Source organism: Hyla sarda, chromosome 3 (assembly GCF_029499605.1).
Source record: "Hyla sarda isolate aHylSar1 chromosome 3, aHylSar1.hap1, whole genome shotgun sequence".
NCBI classification, from domain to species: domain Eukaryota; kingdom Metazoa; phylum Chordata; class Amphibia; order Anura; family Hylidae; genus Hyla; species Hyla sarda.
In genome coordinates this window covers 168,660,285-168,672,703 of record NC_079191.1, presented here as the reverse complement: position 1 = coordinate 168,672,703, position 12,419 = coordinate 168,660,285, and the positions used below count along the sequence as shown (strand labels likewise).

Below are 12,419 nucleotides of genomic sequence, written 5' to 3'. Positions count from 1 at the left end.
TGGTAATCTACATAATTGTTAGTTCAATAAATACTATAAAGACTTTCTTCTTTTTTCATTTTGTTTTTATCTTTAATACAGTACTGACACTTGTGTTTTAGTATATTGATATTTAGCATTGATATTGCTTTTAATGTGCATATGATGTTGAATATAGCCTGGCAAGCTTAGTGATCAAGAAGTAGTTTTTTTTTGTCCAGATTGTTTTCTGTGGTACATACACTGCTTAAAAAAAAATAACAACACAATGTAACTCCAAGTCAATCACACGTCTGTGAAATCACACTGTCCACCCAGGAAGCAACACTGATTGACAATCAATTTCACATGCTGTTGTGCAAATTGAACAGACAACAGGTGGAAATTATAGACAATTAGCAAGACACCCCCAATAAAGGAGTGGTTTTGCAGGTGGTGACCACAGACCCCTTCTAAGTTTCTATGCTTCCTGGCATAGAGCATGTCCAGAGCATGGAGGCGCTACCAAGAGATAGGCCAGTTCATCAGGAAATGTGAAGGAGTAGGAGGGCAACAACCTAGCAGCAGGACCGCTACCTCCGCCTTTGTGCAAGGAGGAGCACTGCCAGAGCCCTGCAAAAGGACCTCCAGCATGCCACAAATGTGCATGTCTCCACTCAAACGGTCAGAAACAGACTCCAAGAGGGCCAGACATCCACAGACATCCACAGATTACAACCAAACACCTTGCAGAATGTTTGGCATTTGCCAAAAGAACACCGAGATTGGCAAATTTGCCACTGGCACCCTGAGGTCTTCACAGATGAAAGCAAGTTCACACTGGGCACATGTGACAGACGTGACAGAGTCTGGAGACGCCGTGGAGAACGTTCTGCTGCCTGCAACATTCTCCAGCATGACTGGTTTGGCAGTGGATCAGTAATGGTGTGGGGTGGCATTTCATCGGGGGGCCGCACAGCCCTCCATGTGCTTGCCAGAGGTAGCCTGACTGCCATTAGGTACCGAGATGAGATCCTCAGACCCATTGTGAGACCATATGCTGGTGCGGTTGGCCCTGGGTTTCTCCTAATGCAAGACAATGCTAGACCTCATGTGGCTGGAGTGTGTCAGCAGTTCCTGCAAGAGTAAGGCATTGATCCTATGGACTGGCCTGCTTGTTCCCCAGACCTGAATCGGATTGAGCACATCTGGGACATCATGTCTCGCTCCATCCACCAACGCCAAATTGCACCACAGACTGTCCAGGAGTTGGCAGAAGCTTTAGTCCAGGTCTTAGAGGACATCCCTCAGGAGACCATCTGCCACCTCATCAGGATCATGCCCAGGTGTTGTAGGGAGGTCATACGGGCAACCTGGAGGCCACACACACTACTGAGCCTCATTTTGAGTTGTTTTAAGGACATTTCATCAAAGTTGGATCAGCCTGTAGTGCGGTTTTCCACTTTGATTTTGAGTGTGACTACATATCCAGGCCACCATAGGTTGATAAATTTAATTTCCATTGATAATTTTTGTGTGATTTTGTTGTCAGCACATTCATCTATGTAAAGACGAAAGTATTTCAGCCAATTAGTTCATACATTCAGATCTCGGATATGTTATCTTAGTGTTCACTTTATTTTTTTGAGCAGTGTATATCAATGCTTGGTTTTCCATGGTTCAAGTAAATTAAATGTTTTTTTCATTATAGGGCACTGGTTCAACAACTGGGACACTGACTCACCCATCAGCTGGAACTCCAGTAACCGGTCATAAAAGGATGATAATACCAAACCAGCCACCTCTGACGGCAACCAAGAAGTCTGCTGCCAAACCTCAACCACAATCAACAACATTGCCAGCACCAGCAGGATCTCCAGCAGCACAGAGGCCTCAGCCGGTTCCGGCAACTTATGCCACAGCCTCTACTCCAAGCCGACCTACATTTAATGTGCAGGTTAAATCGTCTCAGCCCAGCCCTCAGTTTGTTCCACCAGCCCCCCAACCAACACAGCCTTACAATGTCACACCAAACCAGTACTATGCTTCTCAAAAACAAGCCCCTTCACGAGAGCCAGAGTATATACCACCCCAACCTGTACGCTATGCAGATCCTGGCTATGGGTATCCCCAGGGTAATCAAGTGAAGTATCAAGATCCTTACTATGCACCATCTCAGGGCTATGGAGGAAGAAATAATTCTGAGGTTCCATACACACAACAGGGAGGATGGAAACCTGAACCACCTTATACTTCTGGACAAGCAGTGGGCCAGCAACCTCCTAGCTCATATCCACCTCCAAATAGTAAGAAGACCTATATAACTGATCCTCCTTATGTTCCACCACCTCAAGCCAAGGTAGGTAATATTCATATTTAGAAGCATCATAAGTAAGCATTGTATGATTTTGCAGATCTCATTTCATATTTTTATGCTTCCACTGGCTTTATCAGGGAGGGACACACGTAGATTATGTTTAAATGTCCCGGACATTCTCACAGCATTAGACTTGCCCTGAGACTGATGTGATTAGGCGTTGGAAGCTTGAAACCCTATACAAGTCTATGGGACTTCCGGCATTTCGACTGATCTCACCAGTTTCAGGGTAAATCCAGGGCTACGAGATTGCTTGGGATGATTAAATATATCTTATCTTGCTCATTGTGACAGTGCCTATTTACACTGGTTTTCTATCCTAATCTCTCCCAGTTGTTACTTACCCTTGCTAAATCCTACCTTGCCTGTCTGATGTGGGTGAATCGGCCTCATATCTTGAGCAGACTTACCCCTTTAACAATTTTGGCTTTTGCCAGATGCCTCCTACCCCGTGTTGTTTTTTTAATTAATTTCTAGGCAGAATCATTGTTTGCGGGGTCTGAATTTACTGCTACCAGTGTCTTAATGAAATACCAAATAAGACGCCTATTTTACAAATGACGATGAAGTAACAGATACCTGCAAGATTCTTTACCGTTTTGGGCACATTGACAGGTGCCTAGTTGTTCAGCAGATCCTGTCTACGTGCTGTAGCCATTGAACTGAACCTGAGCCAATTAAGCCATTCTGAAAGACAGATTTATATACATATCGCATTGTAATAGTTTCTTCAGAACAAAGTCTCCTTACTTTTCTTAACATGGATTATGTACGATGCTTGTTATATGGGTGGAATGTGGTTAGGGCTAACACAAAATGAAAACCATTCACGCCACCTTAACTTGAATGTGGGGAAAAAAATAGTCCTGAAAGGAGAATCTTGGTATAGAGAAATAAATCTGTCTAGGACTGCAGGCTGTCTGTTAAACGGCACTAAGCTCCCACATTGATGTGCATGATGCTGTTCCCTGTGCTTGGACAGACCTTGATGAAATCAGCTGAGAATGTTTGAAAGAATCTGAAGCCAAGACAAGTAATTGTACGAAGCCGCCTGTGAATGTACAGTAATGCTGGGAAAGAACATCTTGATTAGGTTAAATGTTGGATAATCTACAGAAAAGACCATTACCGGGAAACGCAACAGATTGTGCAGCAGATTTACTTATTAACACATAGAAGTGCACGTCTTTTGCCAGCTATTTCTTATAAGTCAAGAGCCTGGATTTAAACTTGCATATAATTCACGAAGCCCATGCTATAGAAAATATGCTATAACATTCTGGACTTGCTGGCATATTAAGAAGTAAAATAATTTACTGTAGTGAACATTAGTTTTATTAGGTTTATTAGTCACTTTGAACTCATGCACCATTTATTATTGGATTGCACAAGCCACACTGTAGCCTAGGACCGGCTTTACACTGCAGAATGTCCGTGTAAAATTCCACATGATTCTTCCACATGGACATTCTGCAGGAGCAGAGTCCCATTGATTTCAATGGGATTCTGCAGCTCTGTTCTCATGGCAGAATTTTCGCGGCAGTAAGAAGGACAAGCAAGGGCTCTGTGCAGTGAGGACAAGCAGGGCTCTGTGCAGTGAGGACAAGCAGGGCTCTGTGCACTGAGGACAAGCAAGGGCTCTGTGCACTGAGGACAAGCAAGGGCTCTGTGCACTGAGGACAAGCAAGGGCTCTGTGCACTGAGGACAAGCAAGGGCTCTGTGCACTGAGGACAAGCAGGGCTCTGTGCACTGAGGACAAGCAGGGCTCTGTGCACTGAGGACAAGCAAGGGCTCTGTGCACTGAGGACAAGCAAGGGCTCTGTGCACTGAGGACAAGCAAGGGCTCTGTGCACTGAGGACAAGCAAGGGCTCTGTGCACTGAGGACAAGCAAGGGCTCTGTGCACTGAGGACAAGCAAGGGCTCTGTGCACTGAGGACAAGCAAGGGCTCTGTGCACTGAGGACAAGCAGGGCTCTTTGACACACTCCTTGCTCACACAGCAGGATGATCGACAAGCCAGGAACCTGCACAGAGCCCTGCTTGTCCCACCCACACTTCCTATGTTTTGTCTCAGCTGAAACACACAAGCAATAGCTGCAGGGACAGCATTCTGCTAAAATATACATAACGTTATATATAATGTAGATAACATATACTTTTGTTATCTACATTATATATAAAGTTTTTACAAATGACAGGTACACTTAAATTCACATTTTGCATGTGGATTTTGCGAAAGTTCACCTAATTTAATTTCTGATTTTGATCCAGTTCTGTTTTTAGGATTATGTGGGCAACCTCGATGTCTGTTTTCCTATCACAAGTGAAAGTATCCCTAGAGTATGGCCACACATAGTGTATACACTCATGACTTAAGTATGGTAGTAGCTGATCACAATATGGCTGGGTTCACACGGCCTATAATATGCGGAATGCCCGCCCCAAAATCCGTTGTGCGCTAGGACCGCTCAAAAATGTTCCGACTCATAGACGGTAGTGCATTTCTGAGCAGAATCCGTAGAAAAAATAGACATGATCACTCTTTCTGCGGTCGTCGGAATTTCTGCAGCAGAGATGCCAGATCAGTTGATTTTACTGCAAAGGCACAATTCTCCTTTGTATGTGTGTGTGTGTATATATATATATATATATATATATATATATATATGGACTAGGAAGGCACCAAAATTTCGTCCGCTGAAATTTATTGTCCGAAAATCCCCTTTTCGTCATTTTCGGCTGACTGAATTTTCCGCCGGTAATTTCGGGGGGCATGGCTTAACCCCTCCCCGACCCATGACATACATCTACCTCATGGGTCAGGTAAGCGGACATGACGCGGGTCCGTGTCATAAACTGGAGATGCCTGCTGCTATTAGCAGCTGACATCTGCCTGTAATGACGGACATTATAGATTGCTCCGATGTCAGTCATTCAACTGGTTCGACCATACCCGGAAGCCCCCTGCTAATTCTTTTAGCTGGGGCCACTGCTAATAGCCAACATACGGCGGTCTATTAACCCCTTAGATCTAAAGGGACATGTTAATGCTCCCTGGTGGTCCAGTGGGGTGGATCGCCCCCCTCAGTGCCATTGGAGGTAGCCACAGGGCTTACCTCTCTTTTCCTGGTGTCCGTGACTCTTCATATGATTGAGCCTGGCTGGACCAGGCTCACCCTCATGAGTGCAGATCACACGGATCAATGGAATTCTGGAACTCTTGGGTTATGGAACTTTATGGAAGCCCTTTAAGGGGACTAATAAAATGTAAAAAATAAAAATAAAAGTTAAACGTTTAAAAAACACCAATTAACCCCTTCTACATTAAAAGTTTTAATCACCCTCCTTTTCCTATTTTCCATATAAAAAAAAAAAAAAAAACATTTGGTTTCGCTGCGTGCATAATTGTCCGAACTATTGAATTGTTCCTGATCCTGCACTGTGAATGGATGCACAAAAATTGCAGATTTTGGTCACATCCCCAAAAAAAGGAATACAATGTAAAATAAACTATATATATATATATATATATATATATATATATATATATATATATATATAGCAAGCTCAGCCAAAATTTTCAGTTTTGGTCCAAAATTTCCCTTTCCCTAACTAGGACATCCTCTTGAGGTTAGGAACAGACACAACTTTTGTTTTATGGTCAAAGAAACTACACAATAAACGGTCCCCACTGTTTTTCCTCTTATGATGCAGTTTTTGTGGTGTTCTTTCCACAAATAGTTTGTATTAGTATAAGCATTAGTATAGGCCTTTTTTTTATATTTTGTATTTGTATAGGCGTTTGAATTAGTATAGGCAATTTATTCCCTTAGTTTTATTTAAATTTTTTATTAAAAATCATGTGATACTTTTATCATGTAACGCCTGGCTGTTTTCCTTCTGAAGCTTTGATTCTGATGTTGGCATGTGGATGCCATTTTCCTAAGTGAGTTCCTTGAAAAGGGAAAGGCTTTATAATTGTTGCCGACATACAACCTGTGTATCTCACCAGCTTAAGAATCAATGGAAGACTAGACACAGGAGGAGATGATTTGTCTTAGAACACAAAGAAATAAACATTTGTACATTTTCCAGAAAGCTGTAGGTTACTGAATACACACATCACTTCTTGACACAGCAGTTTTTTTCTGACTCTTGTTGTGGTCTGGACAGATCCTGTTTCAGATCTTATCTACCGTATATACTATGTATCTACATACAGATGCTTATAGAGCGAAAAATATTTGTATAGATATTCCAGATGATTTTTTTCATGTAAAATGACTGTCTGTGCAGTTTGCTAGTAGTAGACTTCCCACCGCTGATCCTAGTAGACATATAAGTAAAAGGTCCCATAGGTATTCAGAACAATACATTGTTTTATTCATTTGTTTTTAATTATAAAACCAGTGCTGTACAGTAATTGTCATCACTGACATTATTTCTGTCCCTATTGGGGTCCAAAGTCTAAATTCCAATTGAACCTAACATTGTGTTACGTGTGGTTGTAAACCAGAGTAGCCAGAGCGTGCCCTTGAAAACATGCAGAGAAATGCATTCTTTTTAAAATGTTGCCATTGGTCAAATTCAGTCAGTACCTCTGCAAAACAACAGTACCATCCACTCCAGCACCCTGCATGGTAGTTGTAGATTTTAGTCACCTAGCATATAAACCTTTCTTACTGGTAGTCACAGGCATGGTTAGCTGCTAAATATCAGGAGATTAGCATTGGGAAATAAAGGTTGTGCAGAAATATATACATATATATCTCAATATGTGTGTGCTAAAGATATAAACACGAAACTTGGCACAAATGTTACTTTTATGACATAAACAAACATTGGATAGGTAATTTAACCCTTACTCACCCCCATTTGCCAGGGTCGGGGTTTTTGTTTAAAGTCCCATACAAGTCTATGCGAAATATTTGTTACTGCATTACTTCCGAACAGCTGGAGATATTTTGATAATATTTGGTCGCGTTACTTACAGTGGGGATCAAAAGTTTGGGCACCCCAGGTAAAAATTTGTATATATGTGCATAAAGAAGCCAAGTAAAGATGGAAAAATCTCCAAAAGGCATCAAATTACAGCTTTGACATTCTTATAATATGTCATCAAAAGTTAGATTTTATTTCCATCATTTACACTTTCAAAATAACAGAAAACAAAAAAATGGCGCCTGAAAAAGTTTGGGCAACCTGCAGAATTTATAGCATGCACTGCCCCCTTTGCAAAGCTGAGACCTGCCAGTGTCATGGATTGTTCTCAATCATCATCTGGGAAGAGGAGGTGATGTCAGTCTCAAAGGTTTTAAATGCCCTGACTCATCTGACCTTGCCCCAACAATCAGCACCATGGGTTCTTCTAAGCAGTTGTCTAGAAATCTGAAACTGAAAATAGTTGCCGCTCCCAAAGCTGGATATAAGAAGATAGCAAAACATTTACAGATGTCAATATCCTCTGTTCGGAATGTAATTAAGAAATGGCAGTCATCAGGAACAGTGGAATTTAAAGCAAGATCTGGAAGACCAAGAAATTATCAGACAGAACAGCTCGCAGGATTGTGAGAAAAACAATTCAAAACCCACATTTGACTGCACAATCCCTCCAGAAAGATCTGGCCGACACTGGATTTGTGGTACACTATTCCACTATAAAGAGTTACTTGTACAAATATGGTCTTCATGGAATGGAAGAGTCATGAGAAGAAAACCTCTTCTACGTCCTCACCACAAAAATCTGAACTTTGAACTTTGCAAATGAACATTATAGACAAGCCTGAAGCATTTTGGAAACAAGGTCTTGTGGACCGATGAGGTTAAAGTTGAACTTTTTGGCCAGAATGAGCAAAGGTACGTTTGGAGAAGAAGGGGAACAGAATTTAATGAAAAGAACCTCTGTCCAACTGTTAAGAATGGGGGTGGATCAAATCATTCTTTGGGGTTGTATTGCAGCCAGTGGCAAAGGGAACATCTCACGAGTAGAACGAAAAATGGATTCAATAAAATTTCAGCAATTTTGGATGCTAACTTGAGAGGATGGCTTCTACAAATGGATAATGATCCTAAACACACCTCAAAATCCATAGGGGATTACATAAAGAGGCGTAAACTGAAGGTTTTGCCAGGGTCTTCACAATCTCCTGACCTCAACATAATTGAAAATCTATGGATAGACCTTAAAAGAGCAGTGTGTGACAGACAGCCCAGAAATTTCAAAGAACTGGAAGACTTTTGTAAGGAAGAATGTCCAAAGATACCTCAAACAAGAATTGAAAGACTCTTGGCTGGCTACAAAAAGCATTTACAAGCTGTGATACTTGCCAAAGGGGGCAGTACAAGATATTAACTCTGCAGGGTGCCCAAACTTTTGCAGACACCATATTTTTGTTTTCTGTTATTTTGAAAGTGTAAAGGATGGAAATAAAATCTAACTTTTGTTGTCATATTATAAGATTGTCTAATCTGTAATTTTATGCCTTTTGGAGATTTTTCCATCTTTCCTTGGATTCTTTATGCACATTAATACAAATTTTTACTTGGGATGCCCAAACTTTTGATCCCCACTGTATATGTCCACTTAAAATATAGGATAGTTAATTTAACCCTTAAAGGGGTTATCCAAAACAATGAAAAAAACAGAAAAAGCGCAACTATGTGCCGTTATTCCCTTATGGAAGCAGGTTCTGTGGTGTAACTGGGTATGCTCACCTTTGTGTGTTGTACTATGAGCACAACACCATCATGCGCTTATAGCTAACAGCGTGGCTAGGAGGTATGGAGTGCAGCCGGCATTAGATCCCGTCCTTCCGATGGTCAGAAACAGTAGAAACAAGGATGCTGTGGGCACAGCTGTAAGATGTATCTTCACATGCTCTCCAAGGAGGTTAATAAACTTAACTGAAAACGGACCAGTAAAAGAACCCCTCTTCCTCAGGTCCTCTGATTAGATAACAGAGACAGTGACGGTTTTTACACAGTCGTAATTCGCGAAAATCACCTGTTCATCTAGAACTGGTGTGGTCGAATAACATCAAGAATTATTTATCATACATAAACATGCCACATGGAGATATATATATATCTCCACGTGACACCCTTATATAAAAGATGGGTTTTTGCAAGTATATGGGACTTCCAGTACCTTACTCCATAAGCTCCGCTCTGCATCTCCTGGTGAATGTGTTAGTCTGGCCTGCAAGCCACACCCTATCTCTCAGATACGCCCACTGTTTTAGCCCCACCCCTTTTGTTCTGTACCATTTTTGTGCATCGGTCTGGCTTGCAAATCACGCCCAGTCCCACAAAGCCACTTTTATTTTCAGCTTACAATATCTTCATCACAAATCAGTCCCACCTGAGGACAGGATATGAGGATGGGACATAAGGATGGTATATGAGGTCGGAATATGAGGACAGGATATGAGGACGGGATATGGGGTTGGGATATGACAACAATATATGAGGACGGGATATGAAGTCAAAAGCTTCCTCCTTTGTTTATTTTCCTCCCCAACAAGGATTAGGAAGGAAAAAACAGGCAACGCCGGGTCCTCAGCTCAGCAATTTTGGAAACTTGTTTGTCAAAATGTTTATCAGAAGTTACGTGAAAAAAGGCCTATGGACCTGCAGGTGGCCACTCTAGGCATATAAAATACTCATAGGAGTCTGAATCCTCCAAGCTGCTTGACAATAGGGTTACAGTTTTCCTATCAAACTTAGGCCATCTTTTCTACACCAATTGTTGTGTTCCTTTCATGATCTTTTTTGCACAATGGCACTACTAGCCAGACAGCAAGACAACACTCAAGAATCTGCAACCCTTTCACATGAGTATCTTAATTTCCACTTCTCTACTTCAGCATTGTAGTGCAATGAACTTTGGCCTTCATAAGGCTACGAACAGATAAAATAGTTTGGCTGTTTTTATTTTTTTATTTTTTGTCAAAAGAAAAAGCTACAAAAACTGCCCCATTTTATCTCTCCTCCATGATGCAAAAAAAATGAGTTTGTATTAGTATAGGCAGTATGTGATGTTTCTCTCAAACAAGTCATGTGATTCTGATATAGGATTTCTATTGACGAAACAGGATTTCTATTAAGAAATGAATGGAAAAAATGGCCACATACATCTGCATTTTTCCACCTGTAGAAGTATGTGGGAGAAAAAAATGCCATAATTTCTTTGAAATAACAGAGCGTGTTGCGATAAAAAAAAAAAAAAAACTGCCACCGAGCCAAAAACGGCACTAAAGGTTTTTCCTTATAAAGTCAATGAGAAATAGTTTATGCTGGATGGCATCCGTGAACATATTCCAGGCTCTTCTGGGACATTACTACTTGAGTTCTGCTTCCGGCATATTCTATCCCAGGCCTAGCTCCGTATTTTGCTGCTGCATATTTTCCTACCCATTGAAGACGATGGGTAACAAAATCAGCTGCATATTTTGCTATTCATTGACTTCACAGGTTAGGAAAATGCACAGCAGCCAATAAACAGCAAAATACGGCATGTGTGACCTACCCTTTAGTGTGCGGTTTGTGAATAGGAAGGATGGATGACCTACAGGGAGTATTCAATTTGTCAGCATTTGTGTTATGTTCCTATGCTGACTCATGCTGGAATATTAGCCTTATCTTTTACCATTCAATTGTCATATCATATTTGTAAATACTGTGCTGTTTTTTATACAGGAACGGATGTCACATCTTGTTTTATGGCAAAAATGTTTGGGTTTCGCTGTGTCAGAAGTTTCACATTAGAAATAAGTGATAGACCACTAAAGGAAATGGTTGACATGACAGTTACTATGTGGCTTATACAAAAGGGCATCATTTAAAAAACATCCACACAAAGTGAGGGGGGCAACATGCCAAGTCCCATGTCCTGTACTATACTAATCTAGTGACATTTCTGGGACCGCAGACTCCCATTCACTGCAGCTACTATAAAACACACAACCTGCTGAACTGACTATACAACCAATACAGGAAGACAATTCTGCCTCCACTTGGTTTGTCCTGGAAAGAAAAAAATAAGACAAAACAAGAGGACAGCGCCACATGTGATATTGTCTAAGGCTAATGTGTATAGAGCAGCAGAAGCCCTCCCTTGGGGACATGAACGCTCCCCTAAGGTGGGTAGATAAAGAGCCTGTCTCCCACAGATCTGGTGTACTAGTAGTGCGAAGATGGCTGTCAAGCTGCGCTCCTGGCCAGGGATGATCATAACTGGTGCCTTTACCAATGGAGTAGAGAGCAAGAAAGAAGACTCTTATGTCGGCCCTGCAAAGATCTCCAAATAGACTCCATGTCATGGTCTCCATTAAGAGTAAGAGTAGGATCACACGTGCCTTATTTTGCTATGTATTCTGCCTCGTATTTTCTGCAGCTGATTTTGCTACAAATTGACTTTAATGGGTAGGAAAATATGTAGCAGCAAAATACGGCATCTATAACCCTACCCTAAAATGCGAATACGTTTTTTTTTTTAACATTTACACATTTTAGGGGTTATATCCTCTTCCTCAGATTGTGTGTCTCACTCAGTCTGCAGAGGGGCACAACCCCTGGATACGTTATTGTTTTTAAATAAATTTGTTTATATTTTACTTTGTTTTTGTGCAATAAATACATTTTTGTGAATGTGACCTGACCTCTTTCCTGCTCTCTTCTCTAGTGGCATCTTATGTGGGATGTACAGGGAAGTTAATTAAGGTATTCTTTCAATGATGGCCTCTGCGACAGGATATGTTTAACCCCTTAAGGACGAGCGCCGTAAATGTACAGTGCTGCTAAGAGGTACTTAGCGTGCAGCGCCGTACATTTACAGCGCTGCGTTCCTTGATCACAGTGTCTCCAGACACGGTGATCAGACCGGGGTGACTGCTGTTATCTAACAGCAGCCACCCAGCATATCACCCAGGGGCAGGGGTCACCTTACCGGCGGGTCCAGAGGAGTGGCAGCGGAGGCAGGATCCAGCAGCAGGAGGTGAGGCCGGTGTGCCTCCTGCTGTTGCTTAGCAACAACTCCCAGCATGCAGAGCCAAAGGGCTTGCTTGGAGTTGTAGTTATGCAACA

General features: G+C 41.7%; 1 protein-coding gene across 6 annotated transcripts in view; it reads left to right on the top strand.

Annotated features, from left to right (window-relative positions):
• LPP (LIM domain containing preferred translocation partner in lipoma) overlaps nt 1-12,419 on the top strand; it is a 347,896-nt gene that overhangs the window by 209,328 nt on the left and 126,149 nt on the right. For all 6 annotated transcript variants that reach the window (XM_056565451.1, XM_056565455.1, XM_056565453.1 and 3 more), the window contains one exon: nt 1,670-2,317. In XM_056565451.1, the coding sequence (XP_056421426.1) occupies nt 1,670-2,317 (648 nt within the window). The remainder of the gene's footprint in view (nt 1-1,669; nt 2,318-12,419) is intronic.